General features: G+C 42.2%; 1 protein-coding gene across 2 annotated transcripts in view; it reads right to left on the bottom strand.

Moving 5' to 3' along the window:
• Window positions 1-290: 290 nt before the first annotated feature.
• Dhx29 (DExH-box helicase 29) overlaps window positions 291-26,448 on the bottom strand; it is a 50,752-nt gene continuing 24,594 nt past the window's right edge. Inside the window, exons 13-27 of one of the 2 annotated variants that reach the window (NM_001427514.1) lie at window positions 25,532-25,708; window positions 24,965-25,105; window positions 23,576-23,720; window positions 23,183-23,300; window positions 21,546-21,630; window positions 17,601-17,689; window positions 16,387-16,515; window positions 16,233-16,308; window positions 15,312-15,536; window positions 13,802-13,938; window positions 13,328-13,421; window positions 5,005-5,298; window positions 4,459-4,590; window positions 3,018-3,114; window positions 291-587 (exon numbers count right to left, since the gene is read on the bottom strand). In NM_001427514.1, coding sequence (NP_001414443.1) covers window positions 535-587; window positions 3,018-3,114; window positions 4,459-4,590; window positions 5,005-5,298; window positions 13,328-13,421; window positions 13,802-13,938; window positions 15,312-15,536; window positions 16,233-16,308; window positions 16,387-16,515; window positions 17,601-17,689; window positions 21,546-21,630; window positions 23,183-23,300; window positions 23,576-23,720; window positions 24,965-25,105; window positions 25,532-25,708 — 1,992 coding nt within the window. In that variant the 3' untranslated portion in view covers window positions 291-534. The remainder of the gene's footprint in view (window positions 588-3,017; window positions 3,115-4,458; window positions 4,591-5,004; window positions 5,299-13,327; window positions 13,422-13,801; window positions 13,939-15,311; window positions 15,537-16,232; window positions 16,309-16,386; window positions 16,516-17,600; window positions 17,690-21,545; window positions 21,631-23,182; window positions 23,301-23,575; window positions 23,721-24,964; window positions 25,106-25,531; window positions 25,709-26,448) is intronic. The other variant, XM_006231950.5, reaches the window with a different exon arrangement.

Here is a 26,448-nt window from a genome sequence, read left to right as displayed (position 1 = left end):
TCCATGGCTTCCGCATCAGTGCCTGCCTCCAGGTGCCCAGCCTGACTTCCCTCTATGATGTTGTGTCTTGCTAAGTATAAGTTGAAACAAACCCTTTCCTCCCTCCTCAAGTTGCTTTTGCTTATGGTGTTTTCTCATAGCAACAGAAACCCTAAGAAATAGCACAAAACTCTAAATTTACTCTTCAGATATGAAGGCCTGTTATTGACTGGGACTACACACAGGAAGCAAAGCAGTACGCTTCAGACAGCAGACACTGGTCGTGGCCTAGTGACACAAAGATGGAGAAATAGGATTGATACCAAAGAATTTATTGTAAATGTCATGGCAAATACATTGAGCATCATCATCATTACAAAGGAGCTAGAAAAGTCCAGGTTGATAGAATGTGCTTTCCCCACCCCCGTCTTCAGGCTAATGGCTAGTACCAACACTTCAGGCAATGAAATACGTAATGGGATAGCCGACCTTCACATAATTTCAGGACCGTATCTTTATCTTAACTGTAGAAGCAGGTAATCATGGATTCCAGCATCAGTTATTCTCTGTTTTTATCAATTCTGTAATGATCTGTAGAATCTTGTCATCTGAGGGAATGAAAAATAAATAAATCAAAACACCTGTAAACATTGCAACACTGGCTAATTCTCTAACACACATATGTACAAACAGAGGTGCATCTCATTACAAGTCTTCTTAAATTAGAGTGCAAACCAACACTAGACATGTATACTGTGTTACCAGAGATGTTCAGAAAAGTCAAATTGGTTGCCCTATAAGAGTTATGCTGACTAAAGTTAACACTTTGTAAAAAGAAGTTGATATTTGAGTATTTAAAGACAAAGGCCCAAATTAATGAGATATAAGTGTTTTTTGGGTTTTTTTTTTTTTTTTTGTCTTTTCTTTTTTTACACAGGGTTTTGTTTTGTAGTCCACACTGGGCTGGAACCCACAACCCCCCTGCCTCAGCTTCCCACGTGCTGGGATTACTGATGCGCACTATGAAGCCTAGCCTGCTATTTCTATAACTGGTTCTTTAGAAATTCCTTCAAGAAGTTCCTCATTTGTTTTCACTGAGCTGAACCAGGCTGATGCTTTATTTACTCTTTCCTGTTTTGCAGCATGACAGGATTTTTACCAAATGGGCAAAGATGGCAGTGGTTTTGTTCCAGGCCTGGACCAAGGGAACAAACATTCTAAAAAGGAAATGCTCTCAGAGAGGTGTCAATGGGACGTGACAGGGTTATCTACACAACAAGAGGACCAAACCACAGCTGAATCCACAAACTGGTGACATTACTTGCTAAGGTGGGCTTATTAACAACTACTCCTGTTTAAACAGCTCTGGAATTGTGACTTCCTGTAACTCTCACAGCCACTTTTCAGAGAGCTGTCAGGGTGGGGCTGCAAGACTGCAAGACACTCTACACTTACACTAGGGCCCAGTGTCCCTAGTTGAAGTGGTTGTCCTGAGACTTTGACCTGGGCCTGTGCTGGCCGACTCAGGTACTGAGGAGCTAGAGGCAGTGAAGAAAGCAAGGACAAAGCGGAGGTCGGAGGGGAGAGGAGGCTCTTGTTGGCAGTGGAGCTGCGCTCATCTAAAGGACTGTTAGTGAATTTGAAGAAAAGTAGAGAGCACTAGAAAGCACAGGGGTAACTTTAGACAGTTCTGTGTGAGTCACTACCACAACCTGTCTTTATAGTAAAGCCAGAAACATCACAAACGTTACCTTCCTTCCCAAGTCAAAATAAACATCGGATGTATAGGTAATTCTTTTTAAAAAATATTTTTCAAGTGACTTATGTTTTATGTGCACTGGTGTTTTGCTAGCGTGTGTATCTATGTGAGGTGTCAGCTGCTCTGGAATTGGAGTTACAGACAGTTGTGAACTGTCGTGTGATTGCTGGGAATTGAACCCAGGTCCTCTGGAAGAGCAGTCAATGCTCTTAACCATTGAGCCATCTCTCTATCCCCAGATAATTCTTAACATTATTAAAGCAGAAAAGCCACACTTCAGTGCTTATGATACAACAGCATGGAAAGACTATAGTACCAACTAGAAAATAATAGTTCTAAACTTGGCCTGAATCAAGAGAAAACCACTGGCTTATAGAAACTACAGCTTTCAAGGAGCACATTAAATCAAAGCTCAAGGATTCGTCCAACTAACTCCTAAGGCTGGGACATCGTAGGAGTTTATTACAATAGTTATTCATTTAAAAAGGCCATCGTGGGAGAAGAGAAATACAACAGACAAGACCATCACAGGTCTCTTTGGAGAAATTAGTGTGCCTAGAACAGGCATTGAACCTTGAGTCATTTCCACATTTGTTAGGACTGGTGATGTGCCCACCAGGGCAGTGCTGGACCGTGCATCTGAAAAGCCGCAGGTTTATTTCAGGCCTCTGTAGAAGGCTAAAGCACTTTTACCAACTTCTTGTTGTGCATTTGTAAGAAACATAGCAGAGAAAACAGCTACGACAAGCTGACAAAGTAGCAAAACTTATGCTGATTTGTTTTTGTCTGTGAAGTGGACAGTTTACAAGTAAAGTTAAAGAGACCAGGAGTAAAGATTTTAAGAGAATAAGGTGCAAATAGTCACTAATTGTGTACAAGTGAATAGAATTTAGCAAAAGTAGATTTTATCAAAAACAAGATTTTATCAATAATTATATCAAAAGTATGGTTTCAGTGTGTCACAGGGCATTCTAATATTAAAATCACAACTTCTAGACTTAAGAGCACTGGCTGCTCTTTCAAAAGAGCAGGGTTCAATTCCCAGCACCTACATGGCGGCTCACAGCCGTCAGTAACTCCAGTTCTAGGGGACCCAATGCCCTCACACAGACATACATGCAGAAAAAACACCAAATCACATAAAATAAAAAATACAACACACTAATACTTTATATGCATATTATCCTCATCTAAATATACACCTGTATGCTATATTTGAACTGTGTACTAATGTACAAATACAGACCTTCTTTTACCCAAAACACAATAAAACACTTACTTTCAAGGGACATCTTTGGATTTTCAAGTTTTTTTCTTAAAACAGAATCAATGAGAACTCTTAGCTGCTTAAAAATAACAGCTATCTTTACTGGGGCCTGTTGAGAGGAGACACATCAGGCAGAGTTAATCAGGACATTTGCATGTGTTTACGTAAAGCAATCTTAGTACCTCACAGTTTAATCCACTTAGGACACCAGGGTTGTTACCATAAAACAGGGAGAGTGTGAGCAGACAACATGTTAACCACGGGAGCTCAGCCATGCAGGCCTCCTGCTTCCCAGGAAGTCTGGTATCTCTTGCCACAATAAAGCAACTTGTCCCAATGATTCTGTTTCTCTTTGTATATGACCCTGGGGCAAAACTAAAAACTTCTGGGGGAGATTTGGGGGATGGGGTAGGGGAGTAGTTTGAGACAGGGTCTCCCTCTGCGGTTGTGCCTCGCCAGGGGCTCACTATGTAGACCAGGCTGGTCTTGAATGCAGAGATCCTTCTGCCTCTACCTCTCAGCCTCCTGGGTGCTGGGATTAAAAGTGTGAGCTACCACCCTTGCTGGGAGGAAACACTTTTTAACACTTTTATTGAGGGATAATTTATAAATCACAAAACAATACTCATTTTAAGTGCTCAATTTCAATTTTTTTTTTTTTGGTAAATTTGTAGAGTTCTTACCAATATCACTACAACCCAATTTTTAGACAATCTCTATTACTTCAACTTATTTGCATTTTTAAAATACATAATTCGATTCTCTGGTTCTAGACACATAGCTATAAGTAACAGTATGCACGAGAACGTCTTTACACTGTCAGTGTTGCCGGGGCTACAGAGGAAAATAAAAAGCTTACCTTTGCAAATTAGCCTAGCCTGGCTTACCTTGTCCAGAGAAGAATTTTTCATGTCTTTTTTTTTTTTTTTTTTTTTTTTTGGTTCTTTTTTTCGGAGCTGGGGACCGAACCCAGGGCCTTGCGCTTCCTAGGCAAGCGCTCTACCACTGAGCTAAATACCCAACCCCGAATTTTTCATGTCTTAAAAACTACGAATGTGTTTGGTTTTTGTATGGAAGGGCTGAACAAATACAGTGAAAAGGTGTGCATTTGGGAAATAACTCCCAACCGACCTCAGGCCTTGGGGAGGGCTGATTCCTCCCAGTACCTACACCGTGTCACAATGAAGCTATCTGGAACAACCCAGAGATACTGGGTTACTGGGTTATCGATACTGCTGTCGATACTCCTGGCACAGGGCAATTGTAATGATTATTAATAAAAATGTTCGGTGACAGTAACATGATCTTCACATTATAAAAACCATATACTTAAGATGAAGTTTTCTCAGTAAGCCACACAGCAAAAGATCATGCAGACTTCAGTCGAAACCTCAAAGTCTACTCAGTGATACAGGCATTTGAAAATTTTCATAAAGTCATCTGGACCGCATACCTGAAAATAGATCCAGCCATCCACAGACAGAAGCCGCTCTCGGTGCTGGACTTCTATGTCCCCTCCAAAGAGCAGAACTGGGAAAGGCGTTATAAGGGTCGTTTCTCTCAAATAGACTCTGGCATACCTCACCTACAAAAGAGAAAGTGGGGGAACAACTTCACAGTCTAAAAATATAAAAAATTCACTTAGCGATTTTTCATTATGTATTTTCCTAACAAATTTAATAAAAAAATATATATTTATATAACCACATTATTCTACCCAACATTCCCCTTATTTAGAATTGGAACACACTGCTTTCTGAGACAACCACTTTAGTGAAATACTTTGGAACACACAGATTAGCCGAAGTCACTTGCTATAACTGTCTGAATTCCAAGTAGAAGGGCACTAGCCAGAGAGAAACCTTCTATCTTGTGTTCTGCTTGAGCAAGTGAGCAGAGAGGTGAGGGTTGTACTTGAGAAAGAGAACACCATCAAGGCAGCGGACGGTGTCAGAAGGGAGGCCTAGCGCTGTATGCAGGGATCTGAGAAAGCGTTTACCTTCTCCTGGTACAAGAGCCACCCGTAAGTTTGTAGATCACGGTTTACAGAGGACGGGTGCACTTGTGCCTTGCCTTGGGCAGTCTCCACCATGCATGCCAGCTTTTCCGTCACGTCCACTGACTTTGTACACATAATCTTCCCCACGCTGTCGTATAGTCCGGCAGCCAGCACAGCTTTAAGAAGGGCGATGTCTTGAAAAGAGAGCGCCTGTGGGCCTTTCTTTCCTTCCCAGCTGGTAGAGGATGAAAATCCTGCTGCTCTCACCAACTTCATTAATTCCTGCTTCACATCCTAGATTTCATGTTAAAATGAGACAACTGATAAAGTAGAGAAATTGCCAAACAACTTTGAAACGTACAGCGCTGCCGCCTCTAAGAACAGATGGGATTAGATGACTAGAGAGAGGCAAATGCGTGAGGGGGGAAAAAAAGACCCAGGGAGCTGAAGGATTAGAAGTCCGCTGCCCTCAGCATCCTCGCAGTGATGTTATGAAATATAAGCGTCTATGAGAGCAGCAAACGTGGGTCAAATGTATTTTCAAACTCCACACCCTCCTCTAACTTTTTGTTTTTAGTCATTCTTTAGTCAGTGGGGACACATTCGGACACATTACAGGGAAACTTGATAGCCCTGACATGCACCTTCTGACAAAAGCCACTGACGTCACCACTTAATGAAGCTAAGCTGCAGCTTAAAACACTCTGCACCTTTAAGAGTGCAAATGGGCAGAAGCCCCAGGAAGGGCTGGGGATGTGGGACAGATGTGGGACCGCGGTGGCCTTTACACTGGATACCCTGTAGGTTTGGTCTGTGGCTTAGGCCATTGCGGGAGGAGAGACCAAACAGCTGCTGTAAGCAGAGCTGTAAGAGATCCCAAGCTCGGAGTAGCCATTCTAATATCAAATAAAATCAATTTTTAACTAAAAGTCATCAAAAAAGATAAGGAAGGACACTTCATATTCATCAAAGGAAAAATCCACCAAGATGAACTCTCAATCCTAAATATCTATGCCCCAAATACAAGGGCACCTACATACATAAAAGAAACCTTACTAAAGCTCAAAACACACATTGCACCTCACACAATAATAGTAGGAGATTTCAACACCCCACTCTCATCAATGGACAGGTCATGGAAACAGAAATTAAACAGAGACATAGACAGACTAAGAGAAGTCATGAGCGAAATGGACTTAACAGATATTTATAGAACATTCTACCCTAAAGCAAAAGGATATACCTTCTTCTCAGCTCCTCATGGTACTTTCTCCAAAATTGACCATATAATTGGTCATAAAACGGGCCTCAACAGGTACAGAAAGATAGAAATAATCCCATGCGTGCTATCAGACCACCACGGCCTAAAGCTGGTCTTCAATAACAAGAAGGGAAGAATGTCCACATATACGTGGAAGTTGAACAATGCTCTACTCAATGATAACCTGATCAAGGAAGAAATAAAAAAAGAAATAAAAGACTTTTTAGAATTTAATGAAAATGAAGGTACAACATACCCAAACTTATGGGACACAATGAAAGCTGTGCTAAGAGGAAAACTCATAGCTCTGAGTGCCTGCAGAAAGAAACAGGAAAGAGCATATGTCAGCAGCTTGACAGCACACCTAAAAGCTCTAGAACAAAAAGAAGCAAATACACCCAGGAGGAGTAGAAGGCAGGAAATAATCAAACTCAGACCTGAAATCAACCAAGTAGAAACAAAAAGGACCATAGAAAGAATCAACAGAACCAAAAGTTGGTTCTTTGAGAAAATCAACAAGATAGATAAATCCTTAGCCAGACTAACTAGAGGACCCAGAGAGTGTGTCCAAATTAACAAAATCAGAAAAGAAAAGGGAGACATAACTACAGATTCAGAGGAAATTCAAAAAATCATCAGATCTTACTATAAAAGCCTATATTCAACAAAACTTGAAAATCTGCAGGAAATGGATAATTTCCGAGACAGATACCAGGTACCGAAGTTAAATCAGGAACAGATAAACCAGTTAAACAACCCCATAACTCCTAAGGAAATAGAAGCAGTCATTAAAGGTCTCCCAACCAAAAAGAGCCCAGGTCCAGACGGGTTTCGTGCACAACTCTATCAGACCTTCATAGAAGACCTCATACCAATATTATCCAAACTATTCCACAAAATTGAAACAGATGGAGCACTACCGAATTCCTTCTATGAAGCCACAATTACTCTTATACCTAAACCACACAAAGACCCAACAAAGAAAGAGAACTTCAGACCAATTTCCCTTATGAATATCGACGCAAAAATACTCAATAAAATTCTGGCAAACCGAATCCAAGAGCACATCAAAACAATCATCCACCATGATCAAGTAGGCTTCATCCCAGGCATGCAGGGATGGTTTAATATACGGAAAACCATCAACGCGATCCATTATATAAACAAACTGAAAGAACAAAACCACATGATCATTTCATTAGATGCTGAGAAAGCATTTGACAAAATTCAACACCCCTTCATGATAAAAGTCCTGGAAAGAATAGGAATTCAAGGCCCATACCTAAACATAGTAAAAGCCATATACAGCAAACCAGTTGCTAACATTAAGCTAAATGGAGAGAAACTTGAAGCAATCCCACTAAAATCAGGGACTAGACAAGTTTGCCCAATCTCTCCCTACTTATTCAATATAGTTCTTGAAGTTCTAGCCAGAGCAGTCAGACAACAAAAGGAGGTCAAGGGGATACAGACCGGAAAAGAAGAAGTCAAAATATCACATTTTGCAGATGATATGATAGTATATTTAAGTGATCCCAAAAGTTCCACCAGAGAACTACTAAAGCTGATAGACAACTTCAGCAAAGTGGCTGGGCATAAAATTAACTCAAATAAATCAGTAGCCTTCCTCTACACAAAAGAGAAACAAGCCGAGAAAGAAATTAGGGAAACGACACCCTTCATAATAGACCCAAATAATATAAAGTACCTCGGTGTGACTTTAACCAAGCAAGTAAAAGATCTGTACAATAAGAACTTCAAGACTCTGAAGAAAGAAATTGAAGAAGACCTCAGAAGATGGAAAGATCTCCCATGCTCATGGATTGGCAGCATTAATATAGTAAAAATGGCCATTTTACCAAAAGCGATCTACAGATTCAATACAATCCCCATCAAAATACCAATCCATTTCTTCAAAGAGTTAGACAGAACAATTTGCAAATTCATCTGGAATAACAAAAAACCCAGGATAGCTAAAACTATCCTCAACAATAAAAGGACTTCAGGGGGAATCACTATCCCTGAACTCAAGCAGTATTACAGAGCAATAGTGATAAAAACTGCATGGTATTGGTATAGAGACAGACAGATAGACCAATGGAACAGAATTGAAGACCCAGAAAAGAACCCACACACCTATGGGCACTTGATTTTTGACAAAGTAGCCAAAACCATCAAATGGAAAAAAGATAGCATTTTCAGCAAATGGTGCTGCTTCAACTGGAGGTCAACATGTAGAAGAATGCAGATCGATCCATGCTTATCACCCTGTACAAAGCTTAAGTCCAAGTGGATCAAGGACCTCCACATCAAACCAGATACACTCAAACTAATAGAAGAAAAACTAGGGCAGCATCTCGAACACATGGGCACTGGAAAAAATTTCCTGAACAAAACACCAATGGCTTATGCTCTAAGATCAAGAATCAACAAATGGGATCTCATAAAACTGCAAAGCTTCTGTAAGGCAAAGGACACTGTGGTTAGGACAAATCGGCAACCAACAGATTGGGAAAAGATCTTTACCAATCCTACAACAGATAGAGGGCTTATATCCAAAATATACAAAGAACTCAAGAAGTTAGACCGCAGGGAGACAAATAACCCTATTAAAAAATGGGGTCCAAAACCCCGTGGGAGAGAGACCTCACCGCCTGCTCAGGTGGGCACTCCCGAGGCTGCAGAGCGGAGGAGACCACCAACACTGCCCACCCCTGCCCACATCCCTGGCCCCAGAGGAAACTGTATAAGGCCTCTGAGTTCCTGTAGGGGAGGGCCCAGGAGCGGCAGGACTCCTGCGCCTGAGACATCGCCGGAACCTGAAGGAAACAGACCGGATAAACAGTTCTCTGCACCCAAATCCCGTGGGAGGGAGAGCTAAACCTTCAGAGAGGCAGACACGCCTGGGAAACCAGAAGAGACTGCACTCTGCACACACATCTCGGACGCCAGAGGAAAACACCAAACGCCATCTGGAACCCTAGTGCACGGAAGCTCCCGGAAAGGGCAGCGCAGATCTTCCTGGTTGCTGCCGCCGCAGAGAGCTCGTGGGCAGCACCCCGAGAGCAAACTTGAGCCTCGGGACCACAGGTAAGACCAACTTTTCTGCTGCAAGTGACCTGCCTGGTGAACTCAAGACACAGGCCCACAGGAACAGCTGAAGACCTGTAGAGAGGAAAAACTACACGCCCGAAAGCAGAACACTCTGTCCCCATAACAGGCTGAAAGAAAACAGGTCTACAGCACTCCTGACACACAGGCTTATAGGACAGTCTAGCCACTGTCAGAAATAGCAGAACAAAGCAACACTAGAGATAATCTGATGGCGAGAGGCAAGCGCAGGAACCCAAGCAACAGAAACCAAGACTACATGGCATCATCGGAGCCCAATTCTCCCACCAAAATAAACATGGAATATCCAAACACACCAGAAAAGCAAGATCTAGTTTCAAAATCATATTTGATCATGATGCTGGAGGACTTCAAGAAACACGTGAAGAACTCCCTTAGAGAAACACAGGAAAACATTAATAAACAAGTAGAAGCCTACAGAGAGGAATCGCAAAAATCCCTGAAAGAATTCCAGGAAAACACAAACAAACAGTTGAAGGAATTAAAAATGGAAAGAGAAGCAATCAAGAAAGAATACATGGAAACAACCCTGGATATAGAAAACCAAAAGAAGAGACAAGGAGCTGTAGATACAAGCTTCACCAACAGAATACAAGAGATGGAAGAGAGAATCTCGGGAGCAGAAGATTCCATAGAAATCATTGACTCAACTGTGAAAGATAATGTAAAGCAGAAAAAGCTACTGGTCCAAAACATACAGGAAATCCAGGACTCAATGAGAAGATCAAACCTAAGGATAATAGGTATAGAAGAGAGTGAAGACTCCCAGCTCAAAGGACCAGTAAATATCTTCAACAAAATCATAGAAGAAAACTTCCCTAACCTAAAAAAAGAGATACCCATAGGCATACAAGAAGCCTACAGAACTCCAAATAGATTGGACCAGAAAAGAAACACCTCCCGTCACATAATAGTCAAAACACCAAACGCACAAAATAAAGAAAGAATATTAAAAGCAGTAAGGGAAAAAGGTCAAGTAACATATAAAGGCAGACCTATCAGAATCACACCAGACTTTTCGCCAGAAACTATGAAGGCCAGAAGATCCTGGACTGATGTCATACAGACCCTAAGAGAACACAAATGCCAGCCCAGGTTACTGTATCCTGCAAAACTCTCAATTAACATAGATGGAGAAACCAAGATATTCCATGACAAAAACAAATTTACACAATATCTTTCTACAAATCCAGCACTACAAAGGATAATAAATGGTAAAGCCCAACATAAGGAGGCAAGCTACACCCTAGAAGAAGCAAGAAACTAATCGTCTTGGCAACAAAACAAAGAGAAGAAAAGCACACAAACATAACCTCACATCCAAATATGAATATAACAGGAAGCAATAATTACTATTCCTTAATATCTCTCAACATCAATGGCCTCAACTCCCCAATAAAAAGATATAGATTAACAAACTGGATATGCAACGAGGACCCTGCATTCTGCTGCCTATAGGAAACACACCTCAGAGACAAAGACAGACACTACCTCAAAGTGAAAGGCTGGAAAACAACTTTCCAAGCAAATGGTCAGAAGAAGCAAGCTGGAGTAGCCATTCTAATATCAAATAAAATCAATTTTCAATTAAAAGTCATCAAAAAAGATAAGGAAGGACACTTCATATTCATCAAAGGAAAAATCCACCAAGATGAACTCTCAACCCTAAATATCTATGCCCCAAATACAAGGGCACCTACATACGTAAAAGAAACCTTACTAAAGCTCAAAACACACATTGCACCTCACACAATAATAGTGGGAGATTTCAACACCCCACTCTCATCAATGGACAGATCATGGAAACAGAAATTAAACAGAGACGTAGACAGACTAAGAGAAGTCATGAGCCAAATGGACTTAACGGATATTTATAGAACATTCTATCCTAAAGCAAAAGGATATACCTTCTTCTCAGCTCCTCATGGTACTTTCTCCAAAATTGACCATATAGTTGGTCAAAAAACGGGCCTCAACAGGTACAGAAAGATAGAAATAATCCCATGCGTGCTATCAGACCACCACGGCCTAAAACTGGTCTTCAATAACAATAAGGGAAGAATGCCCACATATACGTGGAAATTGAACAATGCTCTACTCAATGATAACCTAGTCAAGGAAGAAATAAAGAAAGAAATTAAAAACTTTTTAGAATTTAATGAAAATGAAGGTACAACATACCCAAACTTATGGGACACAATGAAAGCTGTGCTAAGAGGAAAACTCATAGCGCTGAGTGCCTGCAGAAAGAAACAGGAGAGAGCATATGTCAGCAGCTTGACAGCACACCTAAAAGCTCTAGAACAAAAAGAAGCAAATAAAACCAGGAGGAGTAGAAGGCAGGAAATAATCAAACTCAGACCTGAAATCAACCAAGTAGAAACAAAAAGGACCATAGAAAGAATCAACAGAACCAAAAGTTGGTTCTTTGAGAAAATCAACAAGATAGATAAATCCTTAGCCAGACTAACTAGAGGACCCAGAGAGTGTGTCCAAATTAACAAAATCAGAAATGAAAAGGGAGACATAACTACAGATTCAGAGGAAATTCAAAAAATCATCAGATCTTACTATAAAAGCCTATATTCAACAAAACTTGAAAATCTGCAGGAAATGGACAATTTCCTAGACAGATACCAGGTACTGAAGTTAAATCAGGAACAGATAAACCAGTTAAACAACCCCATAACTCCTAAGGAAATAGAAGTAGTCATTAAAGGTCTCCCAACCAAAAAGAGCCCAGGTCCAGACGGGTTTAGTGCAGAATTCTATCAAACCTTCATAGAAGACCTCATACCAATATTATCCAAACTATTCCACAAAATTGAAACAGATGGAGCACTCCCGAATTCCTTCTATGAAGCCACAATTACTCTTATACCTAAACCACACAAAGACCCAACAAAGAAAGAGAACTTCAGACCAATTTCCCTTATGAATATCGACGCAAAAATACTCAATAAAATTCTGGCAAACCGAATCCAAGAGCACATCAAAACAATCATCCACCATGATCAAGTAGGCTTCATCCCAGGCATGCAGGGATGGTTTAATATACGGAAAACCATCAACGCGATCCATTATATAAACAAACTGAAAGAACAAAACCACATGATCATTTCATTAGATGCTGAGAAAGCATTTGACAAAATTCAACACCCCTTCATGATAAAAGTCCTGGAAAGAATAGGAATTCAAGGCCCATACCTAAACATAGTAAAAGCCATATACAGCAAACCAGTTGCTAACATTAAGCTAAATGGAGAGAAACTTGAAGCAATCCCACTAAAATCAGGGACTAGACAAGAAATCCTACTGAACAATTCAAATCAATTTCTTTAAAAAAAAAATCACAATTAGGAAAAAAGTTTATTAACTATAGATTAAGAAACTTAAGGGACCAATCAAATGTAATGAGTAAATCTTGTGTGGATCATGATTCAAATTAGGTATGAAAATAAAATTATTAAATGACTAGGGATATTTAAGTGCTGTAATTTGATATTATGGTCTCTTTGTTTTAAAGGTGTGATATGGTATCAAAAAAAGTCCTATACTTTAGAGATATGTAATTATCTAATCTTTACATTTATTTACAATGTAGTCTACAGGGGAGACAGTAAGGTAAGGGGAACAGACATAGAACAATGTTGACCAGGTGTTGCTAGTTAATGGCTGCGGGAAATGGGTGACCTAGAGTTCCTGACAGTATTCCAGTTCTTTTCTGCTCTTCCTGAAATTCTCCATAATTAAACAACATAATAACTGAGTGCCAGGGTTGGAAAGAACCCTGGATAAGCCCCTTGAGTTATTTATTAGAAAAAAGAGAACTAAAAAGTTAACTGTCCTGTTCCCAAGCTAGTGTTATTTCTACGAAACCATGCTGTCTCCTTGTACATTATGGTTGCTAGGAGCAACACTCAGAGTCACCTCTAGTGTCAGCAGCGATGTTCTGTTGAGGAAGTTCCTCTGGCAATAGGAGATCTCAGAGCGGAAGCCTCCTTCTTGCTGAGCTTTCTTCCACCTAGATGAATACGTCAGAGGACAGCGGTCACCACAGCTCCTCCCCAGGCCCCTTTTCAGAGGGAGTAACCCACAGAAGGCTTAATAAAAATTACAGTCTGTTACGAAGAAGGGGACTTGTTTACTGTACGTTTATGTAGTTTCCAACTGCAGTATTTTTAGGTATAACAAACTGTTAAATTGCTCCAGATTTGAGAACTGTACATATAATAACAAGTATGCTGTTCTTAAAGACTCTGATAAAATAATATCCTGACGGATTAAAAACACTAAGAACAAGTTTAAATGTTAGAGCACAGTTTGAATGACAAAGATACATTTTTTAAAAGGTTAACCATTTCCAGTCACTGGCTATTGACAGCAACCAGGTAATTTCTTTACCCGAGATATGCATTGTAGATCGTGAGGTGATCCGAATCGGCCACAGCCAAAGATGACTTTGCAAGGTCTGCTTCATCCTTTCGACCAATTGGTGTGATGAAAGGAGACTTCTCTGTCATCACAGCCGCCAGGGTTGCCTGCCCATAAATATCACTCACCATTAAAGAAGTCTACACCCAAAGTTGTTTAAAGTCTAAACAATAAAACAATTACAATCAGGTTACCTGTTTCATATTTTCAATGCATTTAACATGGCTATCTTACAATTTCATAGCTTTTGGCTCAGTTCCTTTCATGGAACTCAGAAAACCTAATTATTTTTAGAATACCTCTGTGATTTAAGGAGGTATAGCACCGGATTCAGGAAAAACTGAAAACTCGTCCAAGGGATTATAGTCTGCAATCTCCAAACTGTAGCTCAGGCCTTTAGACTTCCGGATGGCCAGTTCTCACAGCAGCAGTGCCTTTCAGACCTAGGTTGGGCTCTTTTACATTTCCAAAGACATGGCTAAAAGCTGCCATGCGGAGGGGGATGAGGAGGGCCGTCCCCAAACACTGATTGTGCAGTGCCTGGATGTTGGATTTCTCAGCTGCTATCATCTGAGGAATAAATTAGTGTTCCTTATAAACTAAACAACAATACAGCAGCAGCAGCAGTAAAGTTTCGGCTGGTGCTATGCCCAGAGGAAGGCTCAGTACTTACCCTGCACGCTTGAGGCCCTGGCGTCAATCCTCACATTAGTTTAAAAATGCATTGAAAATAAGAGGACTATACAACCATCTACTTGTTGCAAGGTTTCAGAGAAACGACAATGCAAACGGTACTTTCTGAACTGAGCAAGTTCGGGAAACCATCCCTGACTCCCTCCCAGAACACCCCAACCCCTGCTTTGTTATAGTTGCACTGGGAACTGAACCCACTGCTCCATGAACCCCAGGCAAACCCTCTGCTGAGCCACACCCCAGCCCCACATTTCCTTCTAACACTAGAGGAAAGGAGACAAGCAGACCCCATTCTCTGTGTCGAGCGGCCTTGATTTGTGCTCAAAACCACCACTTGACAATGCTGCAAAGGCACTGTAAGACCATACGCCAGAGATTCAGACAGACAAACAGAACTTATTTCTGAAGTAAACTGAGAAAATAGACTCAGAATTATTGGCTTAGGGAGAGAATTTGGATAAAGGAGGTTTCCACTGTACTGAAGTATATTGTATCAACAACTTCCTACACACGTTACATATTCAATTGAATCCATGTGTCAGCTGAGTTACTTAATGGTAACAACCTAGGCAGCCGAACTCACATACAGTGGTTTTCTATATGTAAGTAGGTAAGGAAATAGATTTTTAAGTATATTATTAGAAAAAGTTAAATATATTTGAAAATTCTCACCGGACATTCAGGTCCCCTATGTTTTAATGATAGCACAGTCATTGCATTTTGTTAAGAAATTAAAAGTTTAAACCTGTTTCCATCCCTTAATAACTTCCAACCTAATGGCACTTACCACTGGTTCAAGACAGCCAAATATGGCTCCGAAAATGAGCATCTTGCCGATTTTGACATTGACAGGCAAAGCGGCAAGGTGCTGGCCCAGGGGAGTCAGTTTGGGCTCACTGGGTTCACAGGCTCCAATTTTCCGGAGTAAATTCATTGCATTGCTGATGACTTGAGGCTGAGGAGGGTCTAAGGCTTTGGAGAGAAAGTCTTCAGGAGAGCCCAGATCACATTTCTGCAGTGTGAAGGAGATCGGAAGGAATCAGTGCTCCCCCGAGGCTACGCTGGGACTAAAGTAGGAATTTAACAGGATCTTGAGCAAATGTGTGAAGCCACCCTACAAGGTGAACATCATGGTGGAGTCTCTATGTTTTAGTTTCTTCAGTACTGAATCACTTAAGTACTTAGTTCTTCAGAACTAAGAATCAAGAGTACCTTCCAGTCTAGGAAGCCATTGGCCTAAGTGAGGTTCTCAGCCAGCAGGCTGACACTTGGGCTGGGGGAATCTTTGTTTTGGGGAGCTGTGCTGGATGTGAAGAGCTGTGGGGAATGTTGGGCTGCATCTCTCATTCTACACACTATACAGCAGCATAGAGCCGGGACAGTCATCAATGTGGAGACCATGGCCCCAGTCCCTGAGCAGGCAGTACTGTCCCACGAGACCACTGCTCAGGGTAGAAGGCTGTTTCTACCACCTTTCTCTACCACAGACGGACTACATAAAGATCAAAGCACAGTACAGACAGCAAACACACAGTACTTAAAAACAGAGGTTAAAAACACCCAGGCTGTCAGATTTTTCCTAATAAAGTGTGGGGAAAAAACACCACTATCACCACCACCACCACCACCACCACCACCACCACCACCACCACCACCACCACCACCACAACAACAACAAAACCCCTCACGTGCGGTCCTTTGGGATTACCATAATGTGAAGACATAGCTCCTCCAGAGGCACACGCAGGATTTCAGGTACAGAATACTCCAGAAAACCTTCAAATCTGAAAAAGGGATATATCACTGGTAATGCCACTGAGTGCTGCTGCTGTGTGTGTTGTCGATGTCTGCGCGGTGCCTACCTTTCTCTCGTGTACAGCCGGAAGCAGAAGCCGTCCCGGACCCTCCCAGCTCTCCCCTGGCGCTGCAGGGCACTAGCTTTACTGACAAAGGTCTCCACCAAGGAACTCATCTGGCTGCTTTCATGGTACCTAAAGGCAGGTTTCAGGAGACGACATGTGAGTAACTGATTTCCAGCAAACCCAGAGAGCTGGAAACATTGAACTTACTACTATTGTAACAAACATCCTTTTGGGGGTGGGGGTGGTCAGGGAGCTCAAGACAGGGTCTCTCTATGTAGTCCTGGCTGTCCTGGAACCCACTACGTAGATGAGGATGTGAACTCACAGACCCACCTGCCCTTTCCTCCTGAGAGCAGAGAGTGTAGGTGTGCACTAGCACTTGTGGCAGACAAACATTTCTTAAGTCATATTTCCTGATTAAGTGGTTTTGTAAAGTGCCTACTCATATTGCCAAATAAAAATCATCTGCTACAAAAGAAAATGATTGCTTAACTCATCTTTTCTCAAACTAATCTGACCATAGCACCTTTTTGTTTTAGTCAATACCTACTAATCACACAACAAGGTGTGCAGATTGAGAAGTGCTACTTGCCAGAAATGTTTCCTCTGAAGATACAATGGCTCATTTTAGAGCTGATTTCCTATTATATTGCTGTGGTTTTCTGATATTGGGGACTGTGTATAGACTACAATTAGCTAAAGGTGCCATCCACTGTTTATGTAACATACCCTAAGACAGAGGGTAGAGCCATTTTGTGGAAGGTTCAGATTACTATATAAGGCATTTGCAATTACGAAACTTCATTGTCTTCCTTAGTACACAAGGACCTGATGATTGGGGGTTTCCCCCCCCCCCCAGATCAGAGATTTAAGTTCAGTCCCCCAAAGTCCACTCTATCATAGCCCCATAAATAATGCTTGTGTTGAACAATTTATTTAACAAGCAAAAAAAGTATGTAAAAACTTACATTGTGAAATTCCGCCCAGACAGCACTTTTAAGTGGTGGTGCATTGACATTATTTTTGGTAAAATCTGAGGTATGAAATTCTGAAATTTATTCTCAGATATTTTAAATTCATCTATACTTTTGCTAAGGCTCTTTGCATTGGACAGAACTATGACCTTTGGGATCTGGATTTCCTTAACAGGATTCTGTAATTTCTCCAACAAAACCAAATGCTACAAACTTCCACTGTGAGAAAGTCAAACTTACTTATTTTCTTTTGTTCTTCCAGTGTCGATGACAAACACGACATCAGGAATCGTGATCCCCGTCTCTGCGATGTTTGTTGCTAAGACAATCTGCAAAGAAACAAGAGTGGGAAGCATTTGGACAGCCCTGCTTTCTGAACTTTTGTTCTAGACAGAATTGATGAGTTTTAAAGGTTAATTTTAAGACAGCAGCAGTGTGAGGGACCAAATTAAGCCACTTTCCCACCTCCTGTGGCCAGGAGGGACTGCCCAGGGAAGGAGGGGGACGCCAACCCATCCACGGAACCTGTGACCTAAAATTTGTCCTATCTACAAGATGTGCAGGGATAAAGGGATAAGGCAGAGACTGAGGGAATGGCCAACCAATGACTGCCCAACTTGACCCACCCAATAGGAAAGAGCCAGCCCCTTACACTGTTAATGATACTCTGCTGCGCTTGCAGACAGGAGCCTAGCACAACTGTCTCCTGAGAGACTTCATCCAACTGCTGCTGCTGAAAACAGATGCAGAGACCCACAGCCAAACAATCGGTGGAGCGTGGGGAGTTTTGTAGAGGAGTCAGGAAGGAATGAGGGAGCTGGAGGGGTCAAGGACACCACAGAAGACCTACAGAGTCAACTAACCCGGGGCCATGGCAGCTCACAGAGACTGAGCCACCAACCAGAGTATGCACAGGCTGGACAAAGGCCCTGCACATGTGTAGCACACGTGTAACTTGGTCTTCATGTGAGTCCCCTAACAATTGTAGCAGGGACTATGACTCTGTTGCCTGTCTTTGGATCCCTTTCCTCTGGCTGGGCTGCCTTGTCTAGTTCAGTGGGAGAGATGTGCTAAGGCAGGTTGGTGCCCTTACAAGGTTCCCCCTTCTCTGAGGAGAGGGGAGTGGGGGTGGGGGGAGAGGTATGTGAGGGTGGGAATGGGAGGAGAGGAGGAAGAGGGGACTATGATCAGGATGCAAAATGAATAAATGAAAATTAAAAAGAAAGCCACTTTCTTTTAGCCCCAAAATTTCGACTGTTTTGTTGCAGAATTTTAATTTGCTTTACAGTTTTATCAGCTCAGTTTAATGAGGTTGTTAGATTTAATTCCTTTTTAATCATGTGTACATATGTGTCTGTGTTTGAGGAGTGTCAGTGCCTAAGCAGACCAGCTCTGCCTCTGGAGCTGGAGTTACAGGTTCTGAGCCACCTGTAGTGGCTGCTGGGAAGAAACCTTGAGTCTGCGACAGCAGTATGGCGTTTTAACTTCTGAACCATCTCTCCAGCCCCTGGTACAGACTTCTGCTACAGGTGTTTGAACCTGTTTCTGGTTAGGGTGTGGCTCAGCCCTTGGCACACACCTTTAATCCCTCTGGCTGGAACACAGACACTCCCTTAGTACTCACCTTTAATCCTAGACAATGAAGGGAAAGTTAGTTTGTGGAAGGAAGTACCCATGTTTGAAAGTGATGTCAAATCGAGTGGCAGAAAAAGTGAAGCATCAGAGAAAGGCTTGACAGAATAGGATCTGCCCAACTCTCACAAGAAGAAAGAGGAAAAGAAAGCGACTTAAGGGGGAGCAGACAGTACAGGAGGAAGGGAGTGCCCTATAGGAATACAGTAGAGTTCATGGAGAGCAGTACAGTAGGGTTGAGAGGGAGGAGGAAGGAGATAGAGGAAGAGGAGGAGATGGAGGAGGAGGAACAGGAGGAGGAGAAGGAAGAGGAGGAGGAAGAACAGGAGGATTAATTGATTAATTGAAGAGGAGGAAGAAGAGGAAGAGGAGGAGGAAGAAGAACAGGAGGAGGAAGAGGAAGAGGAAGAAGAACAGGAGGAGGAGGAGGAGGCTGCGGCTACAGCAGCAGCTTTACTGGGAGAGAGAACCAGTTGGATGGGCACAGGTGAAGAAGACAGAACAAGCCAGAGAAGGAGTAGGAGGCAGACAATTAGAACAGATTGCTAGAGTTAGTGTGAGGCTAAGAGCAGAGCAATTCAGAGGCAGAGAGAAGCCAGATTGAATCAGTCAGCTGGGAGAGGAGTCTGAGCCAGAAGAGCTGAGTTGAAGCAGCCAGCCAGAGTTCCGAAGGAAGAAAGGGTGAGCTTATTCAGCAGCAAGTCTGAGGCCCAGATTAGATTGTACAAAGGCTAGGAGCCTCCAGGACGAGGACTACATTAGCAACGAGGCAGTAAGTCTCCCAGACAACAATTACAACAGGAAAAATACAAGATACATTTACAGATTTCTACTACAACAAAACCATCACTCCCGAAGTTCTAGTCAGTCAACTTAAAATTCACAGTGGCTCTGGGACCTGGGTCAGAGAATTCAGACAGTTCAATATGACCCTATACGATCAATTACTAGGAAAGAAGAGAAATTACTGACAAGAATGGGGTGATTGTCTTGGTCCTGCTACTTCCCAGCTTCAGCAAGCCCCTCCCTTCACCCCTGGACTCAGTACCTGAGCTGTAAATAAGGAGGCGTATGCACACGATAAAGTCTACATCAAGTCCCTAAAGCACTGCTCCTTCCTAATGGCTGTTTCTGCACGACGGCAGTTCCCAGGTTATCGAGCTTCCTGGAAGCTATGTAGCCACTCTACTTTTGGCAGTGCTAAGATTCTTTTGTTAAGCTGAACTCTTCAAACAAACTCTCTCTTATAGAGAAGCAGATGTTAGAGATCAGAGCACAAGTCAGGATCCCTTGAGTTCTTAGGGCCCAGTCAGTAACCACCAGATTAATAATAATAATAATAATAAAGTGAAGTTGAATGGTGGTCAGTTTAGGGATGAGGACCCTGCTCTTGTGTATCGGTCAGGCTGGTTCTGACGTCCCTCCCACTTCCCAAAGTGTTCCACAGTGTAACTATGTTGTTTTTAACAATTTCTTCTGGGAGCAGATTGAAAACCTGCAGTTCTTTGTCAAGAATCTCTTCACTCAGAGTCATGATCAGAGAGCATCAAGTATTTCCATAATTAAGGGCTGTGAGCTATCATCAGAAATTAAAGGACAGGGCTGGGACACAGTCAACGGCAGAACACTTACATAGAATGAGCACTGTTCTGGTTTCAATTATTAGCACAGTAACACATGGAATGGATGAGTAAGGCTTAAGGAAACAGCCTAGAGAATGAGTCCTCTCAGGACTTCAAAAGCTCTTGGCATCCAATCTCCTTCATGATGCATCCTCCCTCCCCACCCCCTCTCTCTGAGAGTCTCTCTGGCTGTTCCAGAATTCACTATGTAGACAAGGCTAGACTTGAACTCAGGGATCTACCTGCCTCTTCCTCACAGTGTTGGGATTAAAGGAATGAGCTACCATGCCTGGCTCATGATGCTTTCCTGAGCATCATGCTCTCCTGAGTCTTTTTTCCTTTTACATTCTTCTTGACTTTTCAAGACAAGGTTCCTGTATGTAGCCTGGTTGTTCTGGAATTAGTTCTGTAGACTCTGCTGGCCTTGAACTCACAGAGATCTGTCTGCGTCTGCCTCCGCCTCCTGAGTGCAGGGATCAAAGGTGTGCACCACCTCCACCTGGCCATTTTTTTCCTTTTAAAAAACAATATACACACACCACATTTCACAACCACTACTCTGCTCGAATGTCTTATCTATTTACTAGGACATAATGTATTAAAATGTCTGAATTAAAAACTATTTTTAAAAGACTTTTCTATGTGTATGGCTGTGCACATGTGATGTGAGTTGAAGATGCCCAGGGAGGTTACAGGCTTTGAAGGAGTCCCAGGGAGTTGTGAGCTACCAGTGTGGGTGCTGAGAACCAAATTGTGGTCATACGCTCTTAACCACTGGCCATCTCTCCAGCCCCAAATGCCTGACATTTAATATTAGGTTCACTTTGATTATTACACTGAGCTGCAGGCCACTTGAAGTTGGTCATGTAACCAGCACCAACTCATTTCATGGCATATTCTCACACCACACATATTCGAGACGTGACTTTACCTTCCTGACCCCTGGAGGGGGAAGCATGAAAGCTGCCGCTTGATCCTGAGTTGAGAGAACGGAGTGCAGAGCTATAAGTTGATATCTGAAAGTTAAAATCATAGTTCTTAGCAAGAGCTTCTCTTTAGAAGACACTGCAAGGAATAACAAAAGTTAGGTACATATAGAAAGCAACTTTTAATGTTTGATTATGAAAAAAATTAAACAAACAAAATTTCACAGAGCAGTCTAATGCGGTCCCACCTCCAGAGGAGGGAAGCCAATGTGAGCAAATAGGAGGCTCCTCTCCTCTGAAATGCCTGGGGCTGTAAGTGTCCCAGAGTCTGAGTTTTGGACTGTTTGATTAGGTAAGCTTATTATGTGAAATATGAGTATACGATAACCACGACAAGAGTAAAAAACTATTACAGAACAGATAATTGCCTATTTAAATAGATATGGTACCAAAATTTTGGTAGCTTTTGGAAGACCCAGTGGGTCAGGAGCTATAATATAATTAACTACAGGATTCTTGGTTCAGATTAAAAACAAACATAGAAATGTAGATACTGTACCTACAAATTTCCACCAGATAAAAATAAACAAACCAACAATCTCCATGAACAACTGTCGAGATTTAAAACAAACGTGTTTGTGTGTTTGCTGTACATTTCTCTGTGCACGGTGTGTATGTAGTAAATGTGTCTGTGTGTTTGCTGTACATTTCTCTGTGCACGGTGTGTATGTAGTAAATGTGTCTGTGTGTTTGCTGTACATTTCTCTGTGCACGGTGTGTATGTAGTAAATGTGTCTGTGTGTTTGCTGTACATATCTCTGTGCACGGTGTGTATGTAGTAAACACGTCTGTGTGTTTGCTGTACATATCTCTGTGCATGGTGTGTATGTAGTAAATGTGTCTGTGTGTTTGCTGTACATTTCTCTGTGCACGGTGTGTATGTAGTAAATGTGTCTGTGTGTTTGCTGTACATATCTCTGTGCATGGTGTGTATGTAGTAAATGTGTCTGTGTGTTTGCTGTACATATCTCTGTGCACGGTGTGTATGTAGTAAATGTGTCTGTGTGTTTGCTGTACATTTCTCTGTGCACGGTGTGTATGTAGTAAACACGTCTGTGTGTTTGCTGTACATATCTCTGTGCAGTGTGTATGTAATAAACGTGTCTGTGTGTTTGCTATACATATCTCTGTGCACGGTGTGTATGTAGTAAACACGTCTGTGTGTTTGCTGTACATATCTCTGTGCACGGTGTGTATGTAGTAAATGTGTCTGTGTGTTTGCTGTACATATCTCTGTGCACGGTGTGTATGTAGTAAATGTGTCTGTGTGTTTGCTATACACTTCTCTGTGCACGGTGTGCATGTAGTTTCTGTGGAGGTCAGAAAAGGGCGTCAGACCCCTGGAACTGGAGTTTCACATAGGTATTAGCTGTCAGGTGGGTGCTGCCAACTGAACCTGAGTCCCCTGAAGAACAGTCAGGGCCCCTGCATACTGGGCCAGCCCTAGCTAGCCCAGGTCTAGCCATCCGTGCATCAACCATTTTAACTGAACTTGAAAGCATGAAAGTTCTGAGCCAGAGTTTTAATGGATCAGATCCCCAGTTTTAAGACTACAAAGAATTTAGTGAAGATTTGTAGTTACCGCTCAGAATAAAATCTTCTGTCATTTGATAGGAGATCATACAACTGTTGAATGTGAGCAAGGCCAGGTAAGAAGATCAATACTGCTCCTTCAATATTTCTGAACTGAGGACTTTTGTCTGAAAATTTAAAAGGTAAAATGTTAAAAAAAAAAAAAAAAAAAAAGAACAGTAAAAGGGGTTGGGGATTTAGCTCAGTGGTAGAGCGCTTGCCTAGCAAGCGCAAGGCCCTGGGTTCGGTCCCCAGCTCCGGAAAAAAAAAAAAAAAAAAAAAAAAAAAAAAAAAAGAACAGTAAAAGGTAAAATGTTCAAAATAAGATAGGAACCAGCATGTACAATATTAATACATGCCTCTGGCTGGTAGAAGTATTTTATTAAAACAAATAGAAAGATACCTAAGTATACAAGAAGCTCCAAAATGAGGTCCAGGTTGATTTTGTGAGGGTTCATGTAGAGGACAGCATACTGAGTACGGCTACTGTACTTCTGGTAGAACGGACTTAATTCAGGACTCGCTCCACTCTGAACTGGGATGCATTCCTAAGAGAAAACCCGGACCAGAGGAAGCTGAAACTCACTGTATTTCTGGCCTGCAGCTGTAGTGCAGGGGGAGAGTGTTTGCAATTAGCTCGAGTGGGAGGTCCTGGGTTCAATTCCCACAACTGCAAACAACAGCTCAAATCAAAAACAGAAACAACAGGGTGCTGCCTTTACCATGCAAATTAAGTCCTTACCGTTGCCATTATTGCTAAAATACAGCAGATCAATTACTTAAGTATGCTTGAAACATACTTGACTCCCTGGGCGAGTCAGGAACTCACAGACTCAAGGATTCCTCACAGCCCATTCTGAGTAACTGGGGCTGCAGGTCAGTGTCACTATGACCCACTTAGTCGCAGAAATGGGAGGAAGAATGTGAAATCTCATCATTCTCCCATACTTTCCTTACGAACAGCAAAAGCCTATGTTTACCTTTCCACACTCAGATAGCAACAACTGTAGAAAACCACACTGCACTCCTATGTGCATTCTTCTGTACAGTAGGAAAGCGCTCAGGCCATTGTCTGCAGCAGCTTTAAGGCAGTTTACACCTGTTCACCCTTTCTGCACTCTCCCTTGGCTACCGAGATCTCATGAACCATCTGAAATATGCTTCTAAGCCTTTCTTCAGTTTTCAGCTTTTATCTAAGTTTTTATGGGGTTTTATAGAAAACCCCATACATTATTTTTTGGCTTATCTGTTTAATTTAAAGGTAGATCAACTTTGTGTTTCCAGCGGTTTGTATCGCTGCACAGATGTAGCGGAGAGACTGGATCTGGTAACATTGCTTCCGGGTAATTCTGCAATTACAAAATTGCTGTCAACTCTCTAGCCTTGAGCAGTTTTATTACTCATCTAATCTTGCCTCCTGCCAAGCACAGGCTGCTAACAACCCAAACGCCAAGGTGCTGACTTAGGACAGCACTCTCTCCTGAGTCACAGCAGGAAGAAATCACTAGCAATGCATTCCCGTCCTGAATCACAAGTTTTCTGCATGTTCCTTTGTATTCATGTAGTCCTGGAGTCTACATCTATCTAATGGGCCCAAATAGTATAAAAGACTATTAAAATATCAGAAATTAAGGACTAAAGTCTTTGAAACAAGATTAAAAACAGTCTTTAAAATTTGCTTATGCTCACAACTGTTACCGGATTCACGGTGTTCTACCGACACACAACTTCAAACTCCCGGGGCAGGCTGTAGTCTGAAGTTACTGCATCTTTCAGGGTATTTTCTCTTTACCTGATACTTTTTGATTCCCCCGGCTTTACTTGTAACATTAATGGTAATTTCTTCCTCCTCCTCCAGAAACTTCTGACAATACTCAGAATCCTTCTCCAATATGAAGCCTGTTTCTTCTACTATGTCTTCCAGATGAAAAACCTGCAGATAAGGCGAATAGTGGGTTCACCGTCACTCCAGCAACCAGAACGCAGAGAACACTGTCTTGTGAATGTCACTAGACTAAGCTAGGATGAGGACAAGCTTTCTGTCAGTATGACAGGGATTGAAATGTGGAATTCATGTAAAAGGCTCTGGTGCTAAAGGCTTACAGATGACACTTCCCCATCCTCCCCACCCTCAGGAAAGCACCAGCCACTCGACCAACCGTCAAGGCCTTCTCTGGGCCCTGCCTGACCTGTAGAGTCTAGGAACTAGTTTTGGGCTTAAAATAAAGTGCCAATGCTCTGGGAGACTGATACGAATGGTTTCTGCCTACACTACACACACACACACACACACACACACACACACACACACACACGCACATTCACGCATGCACTCACACTAGAGATAAAGTAGATTTACCTCAACAGGGTAGCTTCTTCCTGAAATTCTGAGAATAGGACAGTGTGTGAAGTACGTGGAGAACTTGTCGCTGTCCACAGTGGCGCTCATCAGAATCAAGTGTAGGTCAGAACGTTTCTGTAAAATTTCCTTCAGGATAACGAGCAGGAAATCTGACTGGACGCTTCTCTCATGGACCTAACGGGAAACCAACCCAAAATCAACCACATGTGGGGGCTGAGAATAAATAATCTGATGCTTGAATCCACTCCCAGTTAATGTGTGCATATATACAGTCAGGACATGCTGGGTGAGGAAGCTGGATGTTCAAATAAGGCTAATCTTCAGAACTAAACTGACGTTTATTCTCTTAGGGCTGAAGTCTGGGATGGGAATTAGCATACAAATAACAGTAGCAGTAGGACTGCCTTGGAGATGCTTTGGAAATCCTCCACACTAGCTAACGAGATCAGACTAGCTCCCAGAGTTCTCTTAGAAGTAAGCCTGACTCCTAACGCTCTGGTGTTCACACAAAAGCACATCGTTACCACTACAGAAGACAGATCCTCGGTCTGTCTACTAAGTAAAAATACGAGTTGAGCAGTAGGAGGCCGACCAGGTCTTTATCATTGTCCGGAAAAAGGATTTTCCTGCCCTTCTGACACATACATCCAAAGAGGGCCTCTCCACTTACTACAACACACAGATGACGTAAGGAGGACCCTAACCCTGCTACACGGTATTATACGTATGCTGCCAGAAGGTAACAAGCATTTGCTACCTGTGTTCTAACCTTCCATGTTTCTGTCCGAATTTGTAACAAAGAGGAAGTACATCAAGATAGTCAGCAACTTTCACAGTTGGTTTGGAAGGCAGACACTACTACTTAGGCATTCAAGCCTGGGGACCAAGACCCTGGATTCATCTCGGTTTGACCA

This window comes from Rattus norvegicus, chromosome 2, assembly GCF_036323735.1.
Source record: "Rattus norvegicus strain BN/NHsdMcwi chromosome 2, GRCr8, whole genome shotgun sequence".
NCBI lineage: Eukaryota > Metazoa > Chordata > Mammalia > Rodentia > Muridae > Rattus > Rattus norvegicus.
Note: the sequence above shows the minus strand (reverse complement) of the source record. Positions and strands in the feature narration are given on the sequence as shown.